The sequence below is a fragment of the Rhipicephalus sanguineus genome, chromosome 1, assembly GCF_013339695.2.
Source record: "Rhipicephalus sanguineus isolate Rsan-2018 chromosome 1, BIME_Rsan_1.4, whole genome shotgun sequence".
Lineage (NCBI taxonomy): Eukaryota > Metazoa > Arthropoda > Arachnida > Ixodida > Ixodidae > Rhipicephalus > Rhipicephalus sanguineus.
The window spans coordinates 260,761,009-260,788,438 of NC_051176.1; the positions used below are offsets into that span (position 1 = coordinate 260,761,009).

The window sequence follows — 27,430 nt, forward strand, 5'->3', positions numbered from 1 at the left end:
GGAATTGTTCAGTTCGGTTAATTACCAGATTCGTGCCGCAATCTGGCACGCTGCCTGGAATTGTACGTTTCGTTCTGTTCAGCTCAAGAACGCCAGAGCCGCTAAGCCGTTACGGTAATGCTACGCTACCCTTCTAGAACACAGTTTTGTTGTTATTCCAGTGCACTTACACGTGCGTGTCAGCATGCACAGATTGGCATATTATCCATTCTTTTGTTTCTTTGTTCCTTTTTTTTAATGCCGCGCAGGATTTGAATAAATTTGCAATGAAGCAATGTATCGGGCATTTTGTGCATATCAGTTGAAGTAAAAAGTGCGCAACGTAAGATGAATGCAGTAAAACTGATAGTTGGGCGAGTTGGTGGGTATTCATGGTTAAATTTGTAGCACGCACAGTGTCCCTGTCAACTGTGCGCGCTACAAATTTAACCACGAGTAAGATGAATGACAGTCTAACCATATCGAACGCGGCCACGATATCATCGTCAACGTATCCACCTTGCGACCGACCAGTATCGCACTTTGAAGATTTGCTTGACGAAGAAACTGTTCTGCCTGTCGTTTATGTGCCTACCTTATGTCCGTTTGATTGTGCAGTTTTTTCATGAAATTAAAAAAAAAATAATAATCGCCTGTTATAGGTAGCACTATTCCGTCCCTTCAGGTGAACTACCTGAAGACACCGACATTTAATTGCGAGCTAAATTGGCCACGTTGACCTACACTAACAAAAGAGCTAAAATTATGTTTGGATTAATTACATCAGTGCGCATGCCGAAAGCGTGGAACTAAGCAGGCTGCCAACGAAGTCACGTGCATTTAAAACTATGCTTCTAACTGCTGCGAGATATGTTGGCATTTGTGTCAATATTGTCTCGAAAAGCATCCTTCGCACTCTGTGAGTGAAGGCGTTTGATGCGTGTCCAAATTTTCTTCTGTCTTGTGAAGAAATAAGAAGGACGGACAGAAAAAAAAAAACACCTTCGAAAGACCCTCGCGATGGCCTTCATAATGGTGTGGCTGGAAGATTTTTTCCAATTTGCACTCAATAATCATTTCAATCGGGATGTTTAACGGGTGCGTGTGATTGCATTTCGTTGCGCGCTAAAGACAACCAGGTAGTCAGATGTAATTTGGTATTCTCCACTACGGGATGCCTCATTATATGATTGTGCTTTTAACACTTAAAACCACAGTATATTATATTTTGACGCCGCTTAAATGTTTTAGTTTTTTTTTAAATATGATGGAAGATTTTCATGTGCAAGAGTTTCAGTAAGGATATGTGAGGAATGTGTGTATCACTGCGGGTACATAATTGAGCTGGCTCAGCTTGCTTTAATATGCGCCGGAATCCTTGTACAGGGAACGTTTAATGAATTCGAACCTCCAACAAGATGCAGATCCATGCCTACATCCCGAAATGTGCCACTTAATCACCCCGTTCGTCCCGGCAGCCCGTTATCATTATTTATCTCTCCAGTTGCTCTGGCGTGACTTTTGTTGAGACATATCATTTGAAAAATACGCAATAACAGTTTCCTGTGAGCAGTGGCGTAGCCAGAGAGGTGGTTTTGGAGGGCCAGGCCCCCTTCCCCCCGAACGTTTTACATTTTGTATGTGTATATATATGCGCGCACGCACACATACATGCACAAACATACATAAAGGGTGGTCGGACCCCCGCCCAGCAATATTTCTGGCTGCGCTCCTGCTTAGTAGTAAAAAAAAACATAATTTTTGTAATAATAATTATACTCCTAGGTACTACGGTGGGCATACAACACTTATTCATTCCGCCCCATTTTCAACATCAAGTGCACTTCACGAAACAGTAGACACTTTTTCGCAGTCGTAGAAAAGCTATCGCACTGACTTGCAAATATAAGGGCGCCGTAAAAATCTCTTTCTTTTCGTCATCAAAGATGAAAGAAAGTCCAAATGCACAAACGAAGAAGTTGATGACAAAAGCTGCAGAAAAGGGAGGCCTCCCTCTGCCTCATGCAAAGCCGAATTTATTACTTGTGACATGTCGCTCAAGTTCCGTGCTTCACATGCAAAATTTTTTTAAAAGTTCGCCCTGAATCTTATTTGAATTCTTAAGCTCAGGCTTTTGCGGAGCCGAAGAGAGAGCAAAAGAAAATTGCAACTTCCAGTATCTCATTGAGGGGCTTCTTGTAGTATATATAGCCCATTTCTCACCGTATCCCGTCGATCGCTATTGGAATAGCAAGTGCCTTTGAAGTTCGATGCGACGTAGCAGCGCTTTAGCGTGCCGCGTGCTTTCCTTAATTTACTTGAGGGATCTGTTTGCGCGGCCTTTAATCCGTGGGCTCTCGTCACAAAATAAGTAAAGCTGTTTCAATAGCAACATTATCGAATCGAATGCCAATGTGCGAGAAAGATTGCCTCCGGATATCGAACCAAATTTTGAAGATTTCCTCTTCTCTGCACGAACTGCTCTTCTATGAAGCTTACGTGGTTAAGAAAGTATGCTGACTTTGATTTATCTTTACACGCACGTATACTCCAGTTTGAATCTGCACGTCTGATCAGTTGAGGAGATGGAGAACGAGAAACTAGTCTCAGTTATCTACCGAACCGTGACAATTACGGTAATGAAAGAAGAAAACGGCACGTGGTCATATTTGCGTAAGGTTCTGTGCTTAAGGAGGGAAGTGTGATGATACGGCACCGCGCAGTGTCTTCAAGGGATCCAAGTAAGGCGAGACCAGCGAAATCAGTGATTACCTTGCCTGCAGCGGGACAACAAGCGCGCATATAAGCTGCCTACATCGAATGTAAGAATACCTGATGGAGTAGAAATTGCGGAGTGAAAATTGTCTACCGTTTACTTTCGCTCAACAACGAGGAAAACTCAAACAGAGACTAATATGCGATAATTTCGACGGTGATACATTGAATCGTATACGAATCGAATAGCTAGGACATTTCGTTTTGTATTATAAATTTTCAGTACTCGCGCAAACATAAATAAGAGCCATCTCTCTGCTTGGAATTTGCTCCTCAGAGAGCAGTGTGCCCAGGTAGTCACCCAAATGGCGTCCTCGGCGCTAAATACGGAAATAGAATGCGAAAACGCAAGCAGGTGCTCAAGTAATGCCCTGCAGCATATTTGACAGGCAGTGTTCTTTTTGAAAGATTGCAAAAAGTGGTGCTGTTGTAGCCGAACAGGCTGCTAACGTTGGGCCTGTTAAATGGTGATTGCTCATAAGTTCGTTACTAAACACTTTCTTTTTCAACACGTAATTTAAACCATTTTTTTCCAACAATTGCTACTCACCAATATACTTACATAGTTTTTCCCGAAGTTTTTCACATCCTTACCATGCACAGGAGTCCTTGGTGCATTCGAACTGGTAGACATATTTCTTTTTTAGTTGATGTAGAATTACGTTTTTAACCAGCATTTTTGCTCTGCTACATCTCCGCGTATTTGCCGGCGTTTGAGTCCAAAGCGCCTTGGTCAGCATTGCTTTCGACTGAGCAGTCTGAATATCGATTGCTGCATTCAAAACTGTGTCGCAAAAAGTCCTTCGTTCTGCGCTGAGCGGTTTGAGGTCGCCATAGTCTAACATTAAGTTAATTTACTGTCGGTGCATCAGTTGTCGCACCCCTTTCAGTTTCGCTGAAGTTGTTAACTAACTTTGTTTAGAAATCAAAGAGCCCTGATGTACACCGAAGGAGAGGAGAACAAAGATATAAAAACAGATACAATTAAGCCCTTAAAAATAGCGTACAGTAAAACTACGCGCTGTATATGCTGAGAAATTGACGTAAGGTTTGAAGACATACACACACCATGCATAATGCGAAAACAGTCCTCAGGAATGCACTTACAATGCTCTACAACATAAGCATTATTGAGGGAACAGATGCTTTACTGGTGCCTTTAGAACAAAGCAGAACTGGAGCGACTCAGCACAAGAGACAAGTGAGATGAGGGCATGAGTAACCTTGGCTCTTGTTGTTCTGCACACCGCGCTGTCTTAACCTGCCTTCTCACGTCAACATGTTACTGGTGTACAGAATGACAGTCATTGTTATGACAACGAATCCGGTAAGATAATTCAGAAGGCTGTCTAAAGAGAACACTTTGCATTCATTTCTTCGGTCACCTAAACCCAAGCTTTGTACAAAAACAAATTCAGGAGCCCTTGCCGTATGGACAAAAAGGGGGGGGGGGGGGGGGGGGGGGAAGCGGAGCTTTGTGTCTGCGTGTGTGAGCTACTGCTTTCTTTCTTTCTTTCTTTCTTTCTTTCTTTCTTTCTTTCTTTCTTTCTTTCGAATTGCGCTTTGCTCCTTCCTAAGTGTTTTCTTCCTCCTTGTCGGTATTTGGACTTTCATCGACGTGCTCAGCAGCGCAACACTTCATTTTCTACAGGAAACAACAGCGGTTATAGGTTTATACCCAGGCAACAATAAAATGTGGAAACGCGAAGTGACAAGTCACCTCGATAAACGATCAGATTGCCATAACAGCAGCAACTGATCGCCGACAAACCCACGATCGAGAGAGCATCAGTTGTTGTAAAACACCGCATACAAATACGCAAGAGATCGGCGCACCTTCGAGGGTCACATTTCTGTACGCTCGCCGGCGGCGCCAGGCTTTTCGCGTACGACGCCGAAAATCGGCGAGTTATAAAAGCTTCGCTTGAAAAAAAAAAAAAAAGACCGACGTATCACCGCGATCGCTATCGAAACACTTCAATTCACACGGTCTGTTGCGCTCCGTTCCATCTCGTGCTTTCATTTCACGGTGGCGCTTTGTTAATGCGGAGAGATAGTACAGAGCGAGAAGCTGACAGCGGCACTCTTACGCACCAGCTTGGGCTCCGAGGAGATTAGGAGCGGCCCAAGTTAGCCAGTGCATGCCCCATTGTGAGCCGAGCGTCTTTATGAAAGCGCTTACCGCGTCTGACGTTGAGAGATCGCACCTTTCTTTGGCCGAGCTCCACCCGCTTCTTTATCGTGCTCAGGCACGCGTGCCGTGCTGCCCCTTTCCACATTCTCGGTCCCGCGTGTGAAGCGTGAGTGCGCGCGGACATTTGTTTCCCGCAAAACAAGTTCCAGTTTAAGAAACCGCAAGCAGCTAAGAAAATGGTCGTATGGCAGTGAGGAATGCGTGCGTTATACCTTAAGGCGTTATTTAAATGAGAAAGCTCACGCGGGGTTTCCGGCCGGCAAGGTAAAGCTTAGCGATAGCGTTTTCCAAATCAAAACAGGAGGTAGGAGCCCGAAAGATCAATGATTCTGCCGTGGTCTGCTTTGGAGTTTGCTCCACTCTCAGAACTGCACTGGTGGCTCGGCGACTTGCTGAAACTCATCGCTCAAAGCAGCCGTCTTCTCCGTGCACTTCCCTGCTTCCACCGCCACTCACGCCCGAGCGTGGCCTGCCAAAATACTTTGGCGTGGCAGTGCGAAAGGCTGAGCGTGCAGAGGCGCGGTCGGCCGGACGTGCTTCGGCCAGGGGTCCCGGCGCTGTCAGGAAAAGCTTGTCCAGGCTAAACGTAATACTGCTCGCAGCGTGAGCAGCACGCGCCTGCCCGCGTCCTGGGCGCACTCATATTTCGTATAGCCGTGATGCATCTGCGTGACAGCTTCTGGGGACACTGTGGCACGGTGCATGTGTGGCGCCCGTGTCCCTCGCCGAATTGCCGACATCGATTGGTCCGGTGCAGCGGGGGGTCCCCGTGCGGCGCGGCGAAGCGTGGGCATCCTTTGCCGGAAACTCATCAGAACACTTTCGCCGCGCGTGTGGCGAGTAATCCGCTGTTTCACCCTCGGCCCGGCCGTCTCTTTCTCCCTTTCGTCCAGCTGAAACAAGCCATCGATCCGCGCCAGTGTGACAGCACGCTGCCGAAGCTAAGTGCCACTGGGCCCTCCTTCTTTCGGCGCCTAAGCGACATCAAGGAATGGCTTCCTGTATTCTTTCTGCGACGCGTGTCTTTCCCCGTAGCCTTGCGACTATTTGCGCGTTTGTTTCTTCGCTCGGCGCAGGAGCAGGTGGCAGAGGCCCACACTTGAGCTGCGACTGTAGCTTTCGCAATCATTCGGAAGGTTCTCGTTTATAGCTGCGTTTTCTTTCTCCCCCTTGCTGGCCTATATAAAACGCAGTACATTCCCGAGGCTGGCTTTCAGCGCATTCCGGCTTACTGAGTTCTGAGAAACAAAAGGAGGTGATGTATTTTTCTTTGCGTTGCACTGTTGCTCGAGGCGCTGTAGATAAAGAAAAACAATCGTTGGTAGCCCCAAACAGGTTGGCCCCAGGAGACGTCTTTTTCTTTTTGGCAACAGGTGAGTGGTACAAGTTCGTAGATGTCTGGTTAAGAGGCACTGCGACTTTTGGATAGGATGGTATATACAAACGAAACGAATGCACAAAAGAAATGAAGCTGCGTATGGTAGAGGTAAAGGAAACGAATAAAAATGTAAATGAAAGGATATTTCCCTTTACCTGTTGGGCGGATATAGCATTCGTTAAAACGGTTGAGCTCTGCAGAATCGTCTGAATGGAATCAACGGAGTCGAGCGCTAAAAATGTAATTAGTGCTGGTTTTGTACAATACGGATGTTTTTATGTTAAACATATTGATAAAAGTACCGCGAACTCGACAAAGCAGTCTTTTTTAAAATATTTATTCCGTCAAAACATTCCACACTTAAACACGAAGCTTTGGACATTCTCTTTTGTTTCTGTCACAGGGGTAGAAGCTTGTGAAACTTTTTTTCCCTAGATCAATAAATACTATCGGTCCGTACGACATGGTGGACGATGGTAACTCTTTTGGCTCGCGCGAACAAATATGTGGGCGCATAGATCAACATTAAAGTCTTTTATTGAAAGTTTTATTGTGATATCAGTTATATAGACACTGCAGGCGCATTTTCGCTGTCGCCGTCATGTTCTGTATAAAGTCTAAGTCGATAACATCGCCCCGCGCGTCGTACGTTCTATGTGCGAGTGAAAGCGTGCGAGGGCTGCCGACGGTCACGGCTCATGCAGAGATGAAACGCGCCGGTTGTCACCGTCGTGCGAAAGGCGCACGGTGGGGTACCGGAGGTAGGCTGCCTAGCTCCGGCAGGAAATGAGTACTTTGACAGGCCGGGCATGGTCGCTTGCGGTGGCGCGCGCTGTATCTTTAGAGGGGATCAGCAGACGGCTCATACCTTTGTACGTGTTGCGCTCTCATCGCAAAGTTTGCGTTGAAGCCATAGCAGCACGAAGGTCGCTTCGCTCGCTGCAGCAGCCGCGTTTCTTTACGCCAGCGTTCTGTTGAGTTACGCCAGGTCACATGCTAAAAGAGGGAGTCGCTAGCTTTACTTCGTATAACATTCCAGTTTGTTGCCATCACATTCATCGCTTCGCCCTGGTGGTGAAACTGTGGCTTCATTTTATCCGTATTTGTGTTGGTTCTCGTACTAACGAACTCATGATCGGAAGCGCACAATTTGGATGCAATTTTTCACGTAATAGCACCCGAATGCACTCCTGGTGTGTATGCAGGCGCGTTAGTACGCCCTTGAGATTTAAATCCCTTCTTAATAAAGAAAGCACTGTGCAAGAATAACAAAATAGCCCCAGGTACCATGCATGTAACGATAGAATGTAGCGCTGATTTCAAAGGAGATTTTGCGTTGATTCAAAATTGTTTGTGTTAGTTTTGATGTAAATTTCATGCATAATGTATTAATACCGTTGTTTTGGCGAATGGAGTGAACCAGATAAAGGGCATATTACCTTCCGCCGCTACCTCACAGATGATACACGCGCCACGCAGCCAAGGAGAGCGAGGAAAAAAAACACCTAAATAATCTTTCAAAAAATGATTCATTCTTTACAAACCTTTCGGCAGCCGCTTTGCCATCCAAATTATCTCTTGTACGATAGCTTAGCAATGTCCTTGTTTAGCTGTGGAATATCTTTTCCTCGCTCAGTTTTTCCGTCGCTTTCGTCCAGGCAAATAAATATTGAAATATATCCCACTACACTGCGGTGCCATTAAAGGATAAACTCATAATAATTAATTATGCACACGGGTTTATGTGCTGTTTTCTTCTTCGACTACATAACTTCTTGAAATGATAAAATGAAAAGCACGATAATGGGAGCGCTATTAATTTTTAGTAGAGAGAAGACTATTTGTGTCAGCATTAAAGTCCCCTTCAATGGCTGATTTCTCGCTATTTTTTTCGCGCCTTGTTCTTGCGAAGCGCGCAGTTTCCTTAACTGCCGGCCAGTGCCGAAGAACGACGTTACAGAAGTAATGGAAGCTCGCAGAGCAGTTTATTAAATTTACTACGTGGGCTCTTTGCCATCGCTTCGGTACAGCGTTTCATGTGCATAAAAGACGGCGCTACAGACTGTACGTGAACCGCAGAAAAAGATTCCCGCGATGCTCGTAGAGTGCCCTCAGGCTGGACACAGTGCAGCAGTTCGCTGCCAAAAAAAGAACGCGGAGAGAACAACCCCCCCCCCTCCCAAGAAAATAGAGAGAGAAAAAAAAAAACCGGTAACAACGGGTGTAAGAAGATACGCGAACGTGGTTGTTCCGACAGAGCGGTAAAGGAATTATGTATTGATGGTGGTGGTGGCCACTGTCGAAAGTCTCCGCCCACGAAATGGAATCGGGAGTGGCAAGCCCGCATCGCTCTGAGCGACGGCTTCCTGCGCGCTTATGACGAGGAAAGGGTAGGGGGAGGGGGGGCAGGGATGCCCTAGGGCGCCCAAAACGGCAGCTGGCGCCCATTCGGGGATTGCGGTCAAGTTGCCGGGCCGGCGCAACAAGAGCGCACGTTGTTGCACGCCGGCGGCCGCGGACGTGCCGCCGGGGCACTAGCGTGGTCCGGGTAAACAGCGGAAGTAGTATAGGACTGTAACACCCTCTCCCCCCCTCCCCCCGCATGCCCATTTTGCTCGCTCGCCAACTTTATTACTGACCGCGGTGGAAATAGCCCTAACCACCTGAAGAAGATTAAAGGGCATCCTTCTTCCCCTCTTAACCTCCCTCCCCACTTTGCCGCCCCAAGGATTGCCCTGCGGGCCACTCGCTTTTCCACTGCGTCGGCTACATTTATTATCGTCGGCGCTGTAGATGGCCGCTTCTGCCGCCGGATTTCGTCAGCGCTGCGGAAACCACGCAACTTAAGAGCTACGCAGCATTGACCATTTCCAGGCCCGCCGCCACGGATTCGCGCGATTACTTTTGTTGCGTCGGGCCGCAGCTGCAGCTTTTGGGGCCCGTTACTTATTTACGCGGCAGCGCAGAACTCGCCTAAGAGCCTCTCCGCTCTGGAAGGCGTCCCGCCCCTTTCTCTGCGACCCACGCTTGCCCCCAGAAAAGTTTGATAGACCACGAAGCCCAACTGTTGCGAGCGCCCCGAGGCGTCGAATGTTCCTGACGGTGTCACTTAATTACCATTCGACCAGCATAAATGGATTGGCCTCTGAGGAAATACCCTTCGTGTGCCTATACGCCGCCTCCGAAGGTTTACGAAAGTGTCGAGCGAGTTTAGCCGGTCCGTAATTATTGAAGACGGCAGGCGCCGGAGCTTATCGCCTCGCATAAACGCTTAAACGATGGCTGGCTTCTGGTATTGATAAAGCAGGAAAAAGGCCGCATTGGAATGAGTGCGTGAGTAACGGGAAAACTATTCCCTTAGCTATGAGAAATGGCGCTAACAATGCGCAAAAGATAACTATGTACGTTTAGGTTCAAAGTTCCACTTTTTGGCGCCCGTCCAATTTCTTTCTCAGCCTTCGATTTTGGCCTGCTTACGGCTATTCATATTGTGAGGAAACACCAGACATGTTACCCATAAGATAAAATAGACGTCGAATTATGGTTTTGCTCATATGCTCAACTATTACAAGTGAGGGTTACAGTAATGATATCCTGACTCTACCATCAACGCGACTTAAGAAATATTCAACTCACTACCGGAAAGGAAGTGCGTGCGCCGCATGCTTTTCAGCTTTACCAAAAGCTTCGAGGACGCAGACTTTCATCTGCCCACTCTGATTTTGCAAGGGCTGAATATATTGGCGAGGCGCCCCATTTTATCGAATTGGAACAGACCTTTCAAGTGAATAAAATGGAACGGGAGGAAATGGAGCAGATGTTTCATGCGGTAGAAAATAAAGAGCATTTCTTGCGTGCTTTGCTCGTCTCTTTCCGTACGCAAGCTTTGCTTGTTCATTGTACCACTTGTTCTTCTTTCGCTTCACCTATTCATTTGCCTGGGAGGTCACAATAAGACACAACTTCCTAAAATGAAGAAAAAACAACAACAACTTCGCCATCAAGCTGGAATATAGTCGAAAAGAGGTTTTATGATGCCGAAATTCCAGCGTCGCTCTGAAACTTCGGCGAGTAAACATCATATTGCGACCAGACGGTTCGGCTTTTTTGCGCTACAGTTGTGTCTAACAGACAAAACACGCTTTACAGGGGAATCACGCACGATATTTTTCGAGGTGCCCGCCATCTGTTTGCCCATTCTATTCGCTGATGGCAGTTCCGTTTTCTTCTGTACTTCGTTTTCAGAAACAGTGCTATGCCCTTGTGGGTATGCAGGGGCCTGAAGAGCAAACTTGGAGATGTGTACATACATACTTGAACGCACGCACGGCTTGTTTGATCAAACAAAGCTCTTTGGACACGCGTGGCATCAAAAGCACATTGAGACATGATTAAACGTGACTCAACGTCATAAACAAATGTGCGCATCTTAACTAGAAGAGCGGTTGCTGCACTCGCCTGCACTGTGTAATCATTTTTTGATAGGCCGTTGTGTGCGCAGCCGCAGTGGTGGCTGAGTGGGTTACGGTGCTCGGCTGTTGACCCGAAAAACGCGGGGTCGGTCCTGCCCGTGGCGGTTGCATTTCGATGAAGGCGAAATGCTAGAGACCGCGTACTGTGCGATGCCACTGTACGTTAAAAAACCCCAGGGGGTTGAAATTATCTGGAGACCTCCACTAAGGCGTCTCTCACAGCCTGTGTTGCTTTGGCGCGTAATTAAAGCTCGCTATCTTAAAAGAGATTCTTCCTTTTTTTCTTTCGTTATTTCTTTCTTTGAGGTAGCGTTTTGCTTTGGTTGAGGACGAATAAAAGTTAAATAAAGCGAATTATGGTAAATGTGCAAGCTATAATTATGTATATGTGTGATGGATTACGCAGACTTTCTATTTCTGTGCGTGCTTAGTATGGTGTATGAGCAAAGGCTCAATTTAATGTTGTCGAAAGAATGACTACATTGTTATTGCCTGGTTGCGCTAATTAGTTTTAACAATAAGCATATTGCCCTTACTACCCTTTATCTTGTACACGACGGGCCACTTACCTACTGAGTCATAAACCCGCTTTTTTCCCTTACTTATTGCTTATTATTGTGCAGCCCTCGCCATAGCCGTCTCCTGTATAACAAAGCTCTTCATTGATAATTTGGTGGCTAACTACACAATTGATTGTTAAGTTCTCTGTGACTTCAGCGAATTAATTATTATGTTAGAAAATTATTATACTTGTGCCACAGTACTCTTGTGACAACTAAAAATTACACCATCTCCCGCTAAAGGGAACCATGAGGCGATGCGAAGCCGGAGCACTTGCACGATCGCGTTCCGTTGGCGTTCGTTGGGCATGCTACCGACCTCGCGTCGTGGAACGCGAAGAGGGACGCTACGCGCGTCGTATCTTCCATCTAGCCTGGCCGTTAATTCTCACAGGGCGAGCGGGGAACGCGGTCGACAGGCGGGCGAGAGGGGGGCAGCGTAGGAGAGGAGAGAGAAGGGGAGGGGACGCGCATGCGCTCGAGCTCATCGCGGCGTTGCGCAGGAGAGAATTTCGGCATGTCTAGCCCGCGTTTCAGAAGAAGAGTGGAAAGGGGAGAGGGGTATGGGAGAGGGGGAGGGCAGAGGGAAAGTGGAGAGGGTGAGTGGAGAGGAGGTGTGTGGAGAGGGTATGCGCATGCGCAGTAAGGGTGGTCACGCCGCACACCACCGGATTGAGCTCGGCCTTAAGATACTTCGCATCTAATAAAATCAGCGTATTTCCTGTCACTCCTGCTTCCCTTTTGTCGGTGCAGTTTTTAATCGAGAAGTTTTTGGTTCTTGATCCTAGAAATGTCGCACCAACTAGCCCAAATGTTCACGCTTCGTGCGACCGCCGATATTAGTAAAAATACATGCGCTCCACTGTTTTGTCATAGCACGAGATCTCGGGATGAAGGAAAGAAGATTACTTTTAAGGGCTCGTTTTTCGTTGTTATACACAATATTAATGAGAACTAACAGACAATAATGCCACAGAAAGCATAGAGGCCATGCGGAGTCACCAGAAAACTATCATCATCATGATCGGCTCTATTCTAGCGCATTGCTCGGCCGGCGCGCGTCCCTTCATCCTCTTCTTCATCCTGTGCTTCGCTCCCAGATCACGCGCGCCTATTTGTCCGGTGCGGGATGCCATAATTCTGATAGGTGAGACAACGAGTACAGAGAGAGAGAAAGAGCGAAAGAGAGAGAGAAAGATAGAGATAGAAAGAAAGAAATTCTTGGCGAGGCGGGATTCGAACCCGCGTACCCACGATCCGAAGGTGAGCGTCATAACCACTCTGGTATGCAGGCACGCTAGCAGATCATAGCATAGCCTTGTGCAGTGTTGTATAGCAAGTGGGTGGGAAAGGGAATTGAGGTTGAGGAGGAGAGATGTAAGGGTGAGGAGGAGGGAAATGAGGAGAGAGAAAAGCATAGCATAGAAAGAGAGAGAAAGAAAGGAAACAAAGACAGAAAAAGAAAGAGAGAGGAATCAAAGAAAGAGAAAGAAATAGAGATAGAAAGAAAGAGAGGAAGAGATAGAAAGAAAGAAATAGAAATAAACACAGACAAAAATACATAGAAAGACAGAAAAAAGAGAGACAAAGAAAGAAAAATAGGAAGAAAGAAAGAGAAGCAAAGAAGGTCACCCAACTCCGCACTTCCTTCAGGCTTGGCACCACTAGTTCGAAGTTGCTATAATTTTTTTTTTCATAGGCAGTCGGTATCAGTAATGGTTTAAAAGGCTTGCGTTCCATAAAAATTACACGATAGACGAATACCCTTTCACAGTAGACTTCTCGTTCGTCCTTAGCATCATGCACTAATTGTGACTCAACGTAAAAATCTGCTGTACACGTCTGAGTAGCAAGGACAATTAATATTTACTTAAGCTGTGCATTAACACAGCCGCGTGTGTTCTCTTTCGTGTTGTGCAGCCCTTTCTCGGTGGCCTTGGGCCTCCCGTCCGTTGGCCGTGGCGGAGCTGGCGCCGACAGGCGGCATGACGCGCGTGGGCAACCAGACCAACAGCACGGACCCGGCAGCGGTCAACTCGCGCATCTTCGTGGGCAACCTCAACACACACGTGGTCTCCAAGGAGGACGTAGAGCGGCTTTTCAAGCGCTACGGCCGCATTATCGGCATCTCTATGCACAAGGGCTACGCCTTCGTCCAGTACACTGACACCTACGACGCACGCAACGCGGTGCTCGGAGAAGACGGCCGCACCATAGCCGGCCAGATTCTCGGTACGTCATTCTCGAAGTTCCTCGTGCTGCATTTCTGTCTAGCACATTCCGAAATCGTATGCGTCTTGTCTTGCCCCCGAACCCTTCGTGTCCTGCACCCGTGACGCACGATGGTCACTGGGCCGTGGTAGTCTGTTTTACTAGACAGAAGCCAATGCACACATTATTCTTAAGCGTACGTTGCGCCTAACAGACGCGGATAATATAAGAGGTGGAAGAGACACACTTAGCGTGCTACGTGTGCCTCGTCCTTCTATTTCATTGTTTGCATCTGTGTAGCCGCAACGTACGCTTCATTATACTCTGCCACAGCGGTCTATTATAGCTGTGTTATTCAACTTTCTTTCATTCTTCTCGTACAGGCGACGACGCTTAACGTCAGTGTCTCATCAATCGAACTGTTGTGTCATGTAAATACTCTTAAATCTAAAACCTTGCACGCTTCGTTCTACAAACTGTGGCCAAACTAATCACCGGCGTTTAAAATAAGGCAACCATATCAACTGTCTCAGCCTTCTTGCGTTGATAACTTTCGCCAGAACGCACGCATAAGCGCTATCTAGGCTATTTGTAACTCAGTGAGGCTGTCAAGGAGATCAGGAGTGGGCGACATGCTAATGATCGAAGGATCCATGTATGCATTGAGAATAAAATGCATTCCAAAAATAAGTAGGAAGAATTAAAAAGAAACTCAGAGGCAGGGCTGGGCAAAGATACTTTGAAATTGTATCGCGATACGATACAAGATACTCAGGCAAAAAGTATTGGAGATACAAGATACTGCCGCAATAATTGTATCCGATACGATACTTGGCAATTGTATCTTAAGATACTTCCATACATTCTCAAATTTGTTATTATAGATTCATATAATGTAGCAGCAAACGCCTATGCACGAAAATGTCTGCTCGAAAATGTCTTAACTGTGACCTATTTTGTTTCGCTTGAATGAAATGTCTGTTATTATCTCAAAAGTTTTGCCCTTCTTGCTCAAAGTGAATTAGTTTCCTTCCAAAGCAACTTATTGGGGTTTGTTTTAGCTTCTTCACAGGACAACCCTTTATACACTTCGCTGACAGCGGTTCTTCCTTGTCATTTTTGCATTTGATGGGAGTCGCTGCTCAGCTTGCAGACAAGCCAGCGGGTTACCATATAATCACAATAACGTCAATAGGAAGCCTTCGCACGATGGCACAAATAACGGTGTGAACTTTTACCTTGTCCGTAAAAGAAGGTTTGCACAATACCGTATATCCGAACAGGCGTACAGCAGCAACAACGCTGGTACGACTTTTTTTTTTTTTTTTTGGAGGCGGAGGAGGAGGGAACGCATGGTGTATACGGGGTTTGAGACCATTCGCTAGCGGCCCGGCCGGCACACACGACCGTCTCCGTCCCATTTGTTTTTATTTTCTAAATAAGTATGTTCCTGAGCTACACAGACATGACTGGTCTCAAGCATTTCTTTCGTTAGGAACCTGTGGTGACCATGTGCTGAAACATAGCCGAGGAACAAAAAATCTACATAATAATCCGCGTCCAGATTTCACTGGTTGTATACATCGGCATCGATGTTTCTCGAATCCAGACTCCGAATTCCCTTCAGAAATGACCTATACATGACACATGGGAAAGGCTTCCTTTGGAATGGCAACGTCATTTTGTTGAAACTCTCTCCCACCATCTTCACTGTCCCGGACCTTGGAACTAAATTTCGCGACAGCGGCCCGCCGGCTATAAGCTGAGTTTGAGACTCCTGGTGTATACGTAGATGACGTAAAACTGCAATGAATTTTCATATTCTACTTATCTGCTGGCGTAAAGGATTCTTTATTGATATGCTCACTAACCTGCAATCTTTCAGCAATATTTCTTTAACGAGAGAACATGTGCAACACAGAAATGTCTCAGACAAATTGTATAGTTGCACAAAGCGTCGCAGGACACTGCCGCTATTCGCGCTATTGCCGCTTATAGCTCCCATTTCCTCCTCTCTAACTTTCCTTCCCCCTCCCTTCTTCCCCAATGCAAGGTAGCCTACCAGGCTCAGCCCTGGTTAACCACCCCGCCTTTCTTTTATTCTTATTATATCTCTTATTTCGTGGCGATTAGTAATAGGAAAAATATTCAAGACTGCCTAAAACAAGAAAACAAATATAAGTAAAATGGAGAGGTGGTTGTGTATCAAACATTCACATTGAATGAGTACAGAAACACAATACAGACGGCGGCCTGAATAGCTATGAGCATGAAGTATTGTCAACTTACCTGTTGAGACAACAGAAAATTCAGTGCCTACGGAAAATTGCCTGAAACGGCTCGTTGGGACGCTCATGAATAAATCGGAGCATTCAGTAAAACAACGTTTCTCGAATCCCCTTCCTAACATCTTTAAGATGGCTCCTAAATATTTCCATTATTATAATGAAAACTCAATTTCGCTATTTTCTTAAGCGGTAAGCAGAATATTTTGTACTGTATACTCAAGGCACGCCCACATAATAATATATTTGTTTTCAAAATCGCGTTGGCAACGTCTAAATGTGTAAACAGTAGTAGAAATAGAGCAGACAGAAGAATAAAGCAGAAATCTTATTTTGGGAGCGCGTTACAAAATACATATTGCAGTGACCAGACCAGAAAAACAGTGCAGAGACCTAGGTAATGTATGTGATGCAAAATGACAGCTAAGAAAGCGCTTGTGCCAGTAAACAAATTATGATTTCATAAATTCTTTGAATAAATATAGATGGAAGTGAAAAATACGGTACGCTAAGATATTTTCTGTTAGGTAAACGCTTGCTCTATTAGATCTAGCCTCAGTACCAGTGGTGCAAAAGTTGTTAGAATCTTATTTGCATATAAGTTAATTCATTGCACGCAAGTCAAACTTACATCCACGAGATCCTTCAAATCACTGATATGTAAAATCCACGCGACGCAAAGCAACCCCATTCTTGCACGCATCACATTTCGTTACGGAGCAAGACGCAAGAGAATCTTCAATAACGACGCTGTAACAACATCAGAATTTGCGCGATAGACACCGCACGCAGTGGAGTACGCGGCGCAGGACAGTGGCTAAGAGCAAGTGTCGCGGCATTGGCGCAACTAAAAAGAAACGAAAGCGAGAAAACAAAGGGTACGTGGGCTGGGCGTAGACGTCCGCGCGCTTGTCTTCCTCATTTTCTACCCTCACTGTATGACTCTGGCGTAAAAATAAAATAACGCCACTGCCTTTAGACTTATTCAGATGGCTTAGTGACACCAGTACCAGCTTGAGAAGCGGAGCTTGGCCAGCGATTATTGTTTCGCACGGTTGTGTTGCGATAGAAGTATCTTGTATCTTAAGATACACGATACATTATCGAATGTATCGGAAATACAGATACAGATACTCGTCTTTCGAGACGTATCGCGATACAGATACAAGATACCCATAGAGTATCTAAGATAGTATCTAAGATATATGTATCTTCGATACTGTCCAGCACTGCTCAGAGGGCTATAATAAAAATTTAGCCTTCTAAAGCTACAGATTTTATTTCCTGCTTCAACCGCACACTGTCGACCAGTCTTAAGAGGGATTATTTGAATGCACTACTTAAGAGCGCTTACGTTCAGCTGCGTTCTGTTCATGCATACGCACGTATCTACAGGAGATGTCAGAGGAAAGGGAAATACTATTCGTAGCAACGTGTTCTAATATTTAGTTTATTTTATCTCCTATTACATCAATGTATGCGTCAACGATGACTCTTTTTTTTAATATAGAATAACAAGAAAGCGCAAATAAACGATTAAACGAATATTTAATCGCAGGTTTAGTTCAATTAAAATCCTGCTGTTCGTCAAGGGACACGTACCGCCGAGGAAGGTAAACTTTTTTTTTTCAAATAATGGTATGACATGTTTTTTAAAAAAATAATTGCAGTATTTGAACCTGCTGAGGATGATAATCTTCTTCATTGTGGCTAACAGCGCGAAAAACACAGACAAAGATGAGAAGTGGACACGGCACAGCTCTGCCGTGACCCGTGCAGTGTCATAATCTTCTTTCTGCGGAAGCATTGCGGTGATCATGCGGACCAGCAAAATAAATAGCGAAAGAGTGAGCAAAAGCAAGAGTAGAATAGGTAGAGAGAACAAGGCGATCGTTTGGTTTGTAGCACTATACATTATGGGTAACGTAATAGATCGGCGAACACGGGCATAGGTGTAACATCACGTGCGCACAGACATACGTACAAGAGGGCTACAAGGGATCACTCCTGTCGGTGTCCTTCAAATCAAATCAGTTTATTTCATCTGCGGTAGAGTAAACGGAGAGTCGGTAAAAAAGGTATTTTAAGGCAGCTTGGCTAAGTAAGCCCAGTCTCCTTTCTAAGTACGGCTCAACGGCAGTACAGAAGTACGATATCCCTAGTGCACTTCAAGAAATTCGTCAGTGGCGTCTACGAAGGCCTATTCTAAATGCGATAAAATAGCCGATAGTCCCACATGAGACTCGATCCTGTAGGGGCGATGAAACCACCGAGCACCTTCAGTGCGCCTTTTCTCAGTACGACGTCCGATGCCTACAGATCATATTCCGAGGGAGAAATATAGGGGGCAGTGCGCCCCCAACCACCATCACTCAACGTTGGCGCATAAAGGAAATTGACATGGTGTCTGAAATTTCAAAACAAATGGTATTCTTTATTATGGCGAAGTCGTAATGTGCACGCCGATTATAATCAGGCTAGAAAAATTTCGGCATGTAATTCTTCGTCCTCCTTTGTGACAAAAAAAAGGTGCTTCTTTTTGTTGTATTCGCGCGTACACTCTTGGTTTCGTTATTTCTTTTGTTGGATCCAATAACCGTATTTCGCGATATATTGCGGTTCGAATTAATAGAGGGATTTTTGGCTTCTTTCTTTCTTTCTTTCTTTCTTTCTTTCTCTCTCTCTTTCTTTCTTTCTTTCTTTCTTTCTTTCTTTCTTTCTTTCTTTCTTTCTTTCTTTCTTTCTTTCTTTCTTTCTTTCTTTTTTTTTTTTTTTTTTTATTGAAATAGAAAATAAATGAAGGAGTTGTTGTCACCATTGCTTGGTGACGGCTACCCCTTTCCACATAGTTGTTAACATAACAGAATAAATAAAAAAATATATATACATATGTACATATCTACAGTCGTATAAGTTCAAGAACTCAGTACCCATCGCAAATATTAGTGTCTTCAAAATAACGCTGGAGCACTTTCATTGCTTTACGGTTTATCCTAGTCGGCCATGGGCCTAGTATTTTCGCTAAGGAAAACGTTCGCTCAGAGTCCAGCGTGTGAAGTTCTTGTTCGAGTCGCTGTCTATGCGTGTCGTACTTCGGACAGTCGAGCAACAGATGGTGCACATCCTCGTCGTCGTGGCCGCATGAACATGTTGACGATGATGCACGATGAATACGAAATAAGAAGTGCTTTGTGTAAGCGGTTCCGAGTCTTAGGCGATGAATGAGTGTGTCGATACGTCTTGGGAGCTGGGGGTCTAATTGGCACTCAAGGTTAGGGTCAACAGCGTACAGAATCGATTCCTTTGTGCTGTCTGGGAACCAGGTGGATAAACATAATTCACGTTTTGTTCTTCGTAAAATTCGGTTTATATCACATTGGGATGCAGGAATGAGGTAGGTTTGTGTGTAATTATGAGCGGCTTTTGCCAACTCATCTGCCATTTCATTCCCTTGATTCCGCAGTGACTGGGAACCCCACTGAAATGCCACGTGATGACCTAACTCCGTAGCTTCTGAAAGTTCTTTCAAGATTGCGTATACTATACGCATATCTATTTTTCCTGAAGTGGCATTTTCCACACACGCAAGAGCCGCCAGGGAGTCCGTGATTACCACCCACCTTCTGGGCCTCGTTGACAGTTTAATAAAGCCGATGGCTAGCAAAATAGCTACAAGCTCCGATGTTGTTGAAGAGGAAAGATGACTCAGCCGACATGCATGTTCCTCATGTAACTCTGGAATGATGAATGCTGATGTCGCAGTCTCTTTGTTGACGGAGCCATCAGTGTACACGTGTGTGTAGCCTTGGTATCTGTCAAACAGGTGATGTGAGGCCAACTGCAGAGCGGCAATGGCTGGTACGTCATGTTTACTACGCAGTCCTTCTATTGACGTTTCAATAGTTGGTAGCTCTAGCAACCAGGGCGGATAGTTCAAGTCCGGCGGCCAATGTGTCGACGCAGGAAGCCGTGAAATGTACTGTTGGTACACACGGTGTATTTGCGTGCCAGGACGGTTCTCAATTTGTGATATGAGTGGATGCGAAGGGTGTTGTGTGACTAGGCGAAAGAGGTGCCGACAGGTCTCCACATTTCGAATCACATTAAAGTTGGGTTCCCGTGCCTCTGCTAATGTCAAAGAACTTGATGTTGCCTGTGGAACCCCAGACATACGCGCAGGCTTCGTGCTTGTAGCAGTTGAAGTCGCTGTAGAGACGTCTGGGATATGTTGTGGAGAACTGGCGCGGAGTAGGCAATCTTCTGACGGATAAGAGCGCAATGGACGTGTAGTAGTGACGCCGATGTTCCGCCCCATTTTGTCCCCGCAATGCGACGAAGAACATTTATGGTGCCGTTCACTTGGTTTTCTAGATCGGCTATATGTTGACTCCATCTGAGTTGGTTGTCTAAAGTAACACCAAGGAATCGATGCTTTCGTGCGATTTCGATTCTGTGGCCGTCCACAAAAAGTTTCAAGTTCTTCACTTTCTTTCTCGTGAACGGTAGAACTACTGATTTGGCGTGAGAAATCTGCATGCCTCGCTCCTTGAGGTAATCGCTTGTTAGATTTAGTGCTTGTTGAAGTCGATGCTGGATGATTTCCAGAGATTTGTGAGACGTCCATATGCATATGTCGTCTGCGTACATGGATATGTTCAAGGCTTCTGGCAGCACTTTTGGAAGACCTGCCATTGCAGCGTTGAAAAGAAGCGGACTGAGAACGCTTCCTTGGGGTACACCTCTGTTCACTTTGAACAGATCGCTTTCGCCATCATTGGTAGAAATGTATATCTGCCTGTCATACAGGAAGTTGGCGATCCATTAAGAACACGGCCATGTACCCCAAGTGAGGTAAGCCCGTACAGCACAGATAGGTGGCTGACAGAGTCAAATGCTTTTCTTATATCTATGAACACCGCAACAGCGATGTTCCCACAGTTCATTTCGTGTTCCACAAATGTGACTAGGTCAAAGACGCAGTCCATAGTGCATCGTCGTCGTCTGAAGCCAGCCATCTGTTCTGGAAGAGTGTTGTTAGCTTCAATCCACCACTGCAACCTTATGTCAATCATTTTTTTCCATGACTTTAGATATGCAGCTAGTGAGGCTGACTGGGCGAAATGAGTCAAGGGATAGCGGTGATTTACCGGGCTTTAACAGTGGTACAATTTTCGCGATCTTCCAACACGACGGAACGTGCGCCTCTGTCCACATGTCGTTATATATCCCTAGAAGAACTGTCGTGCCTTTGGGGCCAAGATTTTTCAGAACGCTGTACGGCACGTTGTCTGGACCAGCTGCTGTCCTTACACGGGTTAGTGATAAAGCAGTTCGTAGTTCTAGTAGAGAATACGGGTTATCCAGTTGGGCATGTGGTAATGCACAAGCATCTTCGATTTGCTTCTCTACAGAATTAGGCAGTGCAGTAATACTCTGAGCAAGTTGTCCACTTCCAGTAAGAATTGAACAAAACTCATTAGCAACATCACGTTCGGATAATCCGAGGGATATGGCCAATGCTCTGAATGGGCTCCGCTGGGATACTGGATGGCTTAAAGCAGTGACTATTTGCCAGATTTTCGGAAGCGGGGTAAATGGAGTCAATGAGGTGCAGAAATCACGCCATTTTTTTTTACCCAGTTTCTGCATGTGCCGGTTAGATTTGACGTGTGTGGCCTGACTCTCTTTGTAATCTTCCAGCCTTCCAGTGCGGCGATAACGACGTTCCGCTCGTCGTCTAATTGCTCGAAGGCGCTCATAGTCTGCATCTACACTGGAGTGACCCTCTGGGACGGCTGTAAACCTTGTCGCACGGGAGTAGCTGCTTCGAATGTAGGACATAAATGTGTCCAATTCATTAACTCCTTCCAAGTCACGTCCGACATATTCACGAAATAGTTGCCAGTTTGTTAGTTTTGAGGTAAATGTTTTTGTTGGCACTCGCATTCGTGGGTGTTGCATGAGAACTGGATAATGGTCGCTCCCTCGTGTTTCGAGGTCTGTACACCAGCTCATATCTCGTGCAATGTCAGGAGAGGCTATAGCTAAGTCTAGACAGCTGGCATAGTTATAACCCCTTAAAAACGTCACTGATCCATCATTCAGTACAACAAGACCACATCTATCAATTGCGTTTTCAAGTGACCGCCCACGGGAATCAGTGTGAGTGCTGCCCCATGTGGTATTGTGGGCATTAAAATCTCCACAGATGAGTACTGGCCCCTGGACTTGTCCTAAAAAGCGAACGAGAGATGATTCTGTGATGCGTGTCGATGGTTGCAGATAAACACAGATTACTGTCACGATGAGTTTTCTGAATTGAATTTTGCAGCCTACAAATTCAGGCACGTCCGAGTCCGACGAGTATAAAAGACAAGAAGGTATGTCGCGCCGTACACATAACAATGCCCGGCTCAAGCCTGAATTTCTTGTTGATGCATATGTCACATAATTAGAAATTCTAAAGTCAGGGCCTACATTGGTTTCATTTAGGCACAAGATGGGGAAGCTGTATTGCGCAACCAGCTTCCTAAAGTCTGCGCTTTTAGACCTGAGGCCATTAGTATTCCACTGAAACACAGCAGTGTTGCGGAAACAGTTGTCCATTTGAAGAGCCATTGTGCTATGCAACAATTTTTTGCTGTACCACTAGAGGTTCTTTTTCTTGTTTTGCGGTTGAACAGTTCCGAAGATAGCTTGATATAAAACGTATGTGTACATAAAAGGGGAACGCTGTTGTCATCAGATTAACGCTCAAAATTATGTACGTTCTCCAATCTATATACCGATTGCCCCCTTTTTATTTTCTCCTTTCCCCTGCGGCTTTTGTCAGATAAATTACACGCGTTAGAGCCATGATGCTTGCACAGCTTTTGCATGCGTTCGCCTCATTGATAAAGAAAAATTGCAGCCGACGACCCGCCGCGTTCCCTGGTTAACTGGTCTTTAAGAGCTTTTCCGATAATAGAAAGTGTCGACGTGCCGCTGCGCAGAATTCCCTGGTTGCACTTTCCCCCTTAGCAAGGGCGCGTTCGAGGTCTGCTGTCGAGACAGCGAAAGCGATGTACGCGATAGCCGAAATGACGCTGGCGGGGGCTCGAGTCGAAAAGTGCGCTTGGAGGTGCGAATGTTTAGGTAGAGTGTACTAGAACAGGGAAGTGCTCGGAATGCCCTTCTTCCCACTCAAAAGGCCCGGGTTCGATTCGCAGCTGTAGATGGTGGGCTTTTATTCATCGTGTCACCTTTTATAGCTGTATTCGTTTTCCTTTATTTCTTAAAACTGGCTTCTGTTGTTACTTGTTGCTACAAAAAGTAACGTAAAATGTAAAACCTCGTTTCGAGTCTCGTATTCGCGAAAATCTCGGAGGCCATACTTTACATTTTTGTTCAATACCGGGCGGTGGCGCTGCAAATAACGGCGCTCACTGTCAAATTTCTTCTATTTTACTTCACATTTTGCGTTATTTTTTGAAGCAACACGTAGTAACTGAAGCTAGTTTTAAGAAAGAAATGAAAACCAATACAGCTATAAAAGGTGACACAAAGAATACAAACCCACCATCTACAGCTGCGATTCGAACCCGGGCCTTTTGAGTGGGAAGCAGGCGTTCTACCCCTGCACCAATTCGGCGAAGCCACGCGGAACTCTTCAACGACGGAACATCGTAGACTACCGATCGCAGCGCCGCAATCGGAGTAACCCTGTTCGGGCTTCACTTTTCGAAGCTCGTTCCGAGCACTCCCCTGTTCTAGTACACTCTAGTTTAGGGCTTCGCCGTCGCACCACGTGGCACGCTAGTCCATTGTAGTGGCGCTAGGAGTCATCGTAACCGCCACGTCCGCCTGGACGAGATCCGTGCCTTCGTGCGCTCTCCTCTGTCGCACAGCAGTGTTTATTTCGGTCGGTTGCTTTCAGGCGTCACATCGCTGTGCGCAGAGTGGCGAATGCAGTTTGTCCCGGTCCAGAATTAGAGTTGGCGCTTTCAGTCAAGCGGGAGCATGCAGCGGGTCGTCGACGTTTCTGTGCGAGCCAATTGTGCGGCGTCTGACCTCGCCCCGGCGGCTCCACGTTGAAACGCAAATGACCTTACCGCGGTGACGTTCGCGCGGCGGACGAGCGGCACTCCGCGCCATCTTTGTTCTGTGTCGCCGGCGCAGCTGTTCCTCTGCCACGCGAGAGCCCCTACTTTGACTGTTTCTCTTTTGCTTTCGCTCTCTCCGATTATTCATTCAACCGCTGGCGGCTGCAACGTCTATTCGAGTTCGCTTCCCCTTGATTCGTTTTTCATTTCTTCTGCAGTCGCCCAGATGTTACTCTCAGGTGTGGCTTTGTAGCTTAAATTGTTTCGGTTTCTTCGCAATAGTGTTTGGTGCGTTGGATATTTGTATCAAATAATCGCAATCCATGAACTTCTTGAAATAACCTGGCGGACTGCCATTCTCTTCTGACGAGTATTTTATCGCGTTCTGATGTGTTAGAAACATGTCATGTAGTGGAATAATTTTTAAGAGCCTTCCTACGTGCTTGTAGGTATACGGCCTATAGAGTGAGTAACTGAAATTTTAATTAATAATGTGTTGTTAATGAATACAGTCATCGCTGCATTCAAGTCTGTATAGCTCAAGTGCAAAGACGTACTGACGCTATCCTTCACATGTGTTTCCTTCAAGATACATTGAGGTGTAACACAGGCCGTATGCAACATAATTATTTATCTACTCTCAATATCCAAGCTCCCATTGCCTTATACTCATTACCTGATTGTCATTCGGTGGTTCTCGTGCGTAAACTTGAAGAAAAGCTTGTGCATGCCAAGCTAATTTCAACTTGGGGACTATAATGTACATATTTATACTGATCGAAAGCCAAAGCAACATGTAATAGCCTGTAATATATATAGACTATCGTAATCTATTTTTTTTTGCATTGAAAGATTGGCAACGAAATAGTCTTGAAAATATTTTGCCAAGAAATATTTTCATACTAAAAGTATTCCTGCGAAGGCATTCCTTGGCGAGATGTACAGGGGTGGTCAAAATTTCCAAACCACGTTGCCATAGGAATACATGGTATAGTGGCCTGCGAACTTTTGACCACCCGTTTACGTACGGTTCCCAGAGACTCTGAAGAATAGAACAAACGTAGCAACGAGAAGATTGAAAGAGGTACAGCCTGGCGACCTTACATCGTATTGAAACAGTGGTTCCATACTGATTGAACTAGAATGATCGTGGCATTGGGACGTAAGCCGCAAGAATGAGTCCATTACGCGTCGAGTCGCGCCTATAGACGTACGAAGGCACGCATCTATGATGGCGTGACTCGATGGAAACGTGGAAGCTACAAGCAATAGAAATATGCTGAGGCCTCTTACATCACCTGGCTCTATAAAATCGGGCGAGTCTGGGGAAGGCGGATGCAGAAGCCGCCGCTTTCGTCCAGCAGCTGCTTCGTAGCACACCGCCACGTATAAGGGCACGGAAGTGCGTCAAGTACACGTGTACTACATGGTTGGCGCTGTGGCACACCTTTAGGCGACAGGGTCAGAGGAGCGCTCTTCCTTTCTAAAACTGTTACAACCCCGTATTCTCGCGTGTTGGCGCTACGTACCCACTGAGACTTATCTAAGTGGACAGCTAAGCAGCTCGGAAGAGCTGCCAGTATAAACAGCCAATTATGCTACGCCGACTAGCCGCCGGACGTTGTACGTGCTCACACCTCCCCAACGCAGCCATCAAAAAAAAAAGGGGAACTTTTGCACGCCTGGCAACTGTACAGCTTGCCGCGCATTCTACTCTCGTAGCGAAATTTCATTAGTCGCTGCAACCTCGGCCTTTTACGCTCGTGCGAAGCCGTGCTGTGCGACCGGAGCAAGAACTTAGGGGGGAAATGGAAAAGCGTGGAAGCGAAAGATGAGACAACAAACTATGCTCTCTGGTCACGGCTGTTTTTTCTAGAGTGCTGATATTTTGGGCCCGCATTCATCTGTTCCTTCCAACTCATTCTAACGCCGGGGTTTCTGGTTTCGGCAGCTGTATCCCAGCGGACGTAACATTAGCCGAAGTCAAAATAACCCCCTTTACTGGGCCAGCATGTAATATTGAAAGCGCTGATTATATCTGTATAAGAAGTTAAAACTCCATTCGCTTTTACAGCCTTCGCTTTTACATTCGCTTTTACATTCGCTTTTACATTTGCTTTTACAACCTGCGGAATTTTTTGTTTGATAACAATAACAAGGCAAGGATTGGGTGCGGTAGGGATTGTTTTACGTGTTCTTCGATAAGTAATGTCGCTACTTACAGTTTTTTTTAAGTAAAAGTATAAAAGGCACTTGCTGATTTTCTCGCTGCACCAGAAGCGAGAAATTTTCCTCACCTGCACTTCGAGGAACAGTTCTAATTTGAAGCCATATATTTAGGAAAAAATGACTTTACCATGCCATCGTGTTTTCCGACCATGTATATTAAAGCATGAGCAGCTGTACACGGTTACATTAATCAGTGCTGTAAAAATATGCGTTTATATCTTTCACAATGTTGACAGGTCATACTAGGTATATATGAAGAGTACGAAATATAAAGGGAGCGCCTGATGTTCGCCGACAAAACTAGATGTTGAAGTAGTGTTGAGAAAAATATCATAGTTGCATTAAGACATATCAGTTTTCCTATCAGGAAATATAGAGATGCGAAACCAAAGAAAGGAGAAAGATAAGGAGGTTAAGCAATCCGCAGACATACCTGGGGCCGAATGCACAATTTTTTTGTTAAGCGTTCGCTGCCACTGGCCGGTTCCCTTACTAATGCTACATATATCTTCAGTATTGGCTAAAATTTTCTTGTACGAACAATCTAGCGCAAGAAAGTTTTCGTGAATACACGTTCCGGTTTTCTACTCTATGCACGCTGGAAACCAGGAATGGAAGTAGGTTTCATGCTGGAATCGCTCATAATGCTGCTTTTAGTGACCGCGCTCGTGGCTGGCGAGGAGCCCCTTAAGCACGCTTTGTGCGATTTTCCTCGATACGTTGTACAGAGATGTTCGATCGGGACTGCTCAATCTCGAGTCGATGAGGCACCGTCTTGATGCCAATTTTGCAACACCGACCCCACATGTGGTCGCAGCAGAAAGCTATGCGTGGCATTGTTACAATTCTTAAAGTTAAGGAACCTGCACAAGGTGGTTCAAAAAGAGCGCGGCAGCGTAGGGGCTATGTATAGCGTTGCGCTGCGCGGCTCGCGGCCGCGGGTTTGAACGCGACCGTGGCACCAGCACTTGAATGGGGGCAAAGACGAAAGAGAACCTGCGTGTACCTGAATTTATACAAACGTCAAATAACCGTAGGGGGTCACATCGGTTTCCACGAGGTGCCAACAACTTCTTGCATCGTTGGCGCCTCGAAACTAATAACTATTTGTATGATGAACCACACAGCGAGAGTAAACAACGGGGACACAGGAAGGGAACACACACAGCGCTGACTTACAGCGCTGTGTGTTCCCTTCCTGTGTCCCCGTTGTTTACTCGCGCTGTGTGGTTCATCATGCTTAACCAACACGCCCAAGTTCACTCT

The 27,430-nt window shown here is 45.9% G+C and overlaps 1 protein-coding gene across 1 annotated transcript in view; it reads left to right on the forward strand.

Moving 5' to 3' along the window:
• LOC119382597 (uncharacterized) overlaps window positions 1-21,595 on the forward strand; it is a 128,388-nt gene extending 106,793 nt beyond the window's left edge. The window contains exons 3-4 of the mRNA XM_037650371.2: window positions 13,279-13,590; window positions 21,555-21,595. Coding sequence (XP_037506299.2) covers window positions 13,279-13,590; window positions 21,555-21,595 — 353 coding nt within the window. The remainder of the gene's footprint in view (window positions 1-13,278; window positions 13,591-21,554) is intronic.
• Window positions 21,596-27,430: the final 5,835 nt, after the last annotated feature.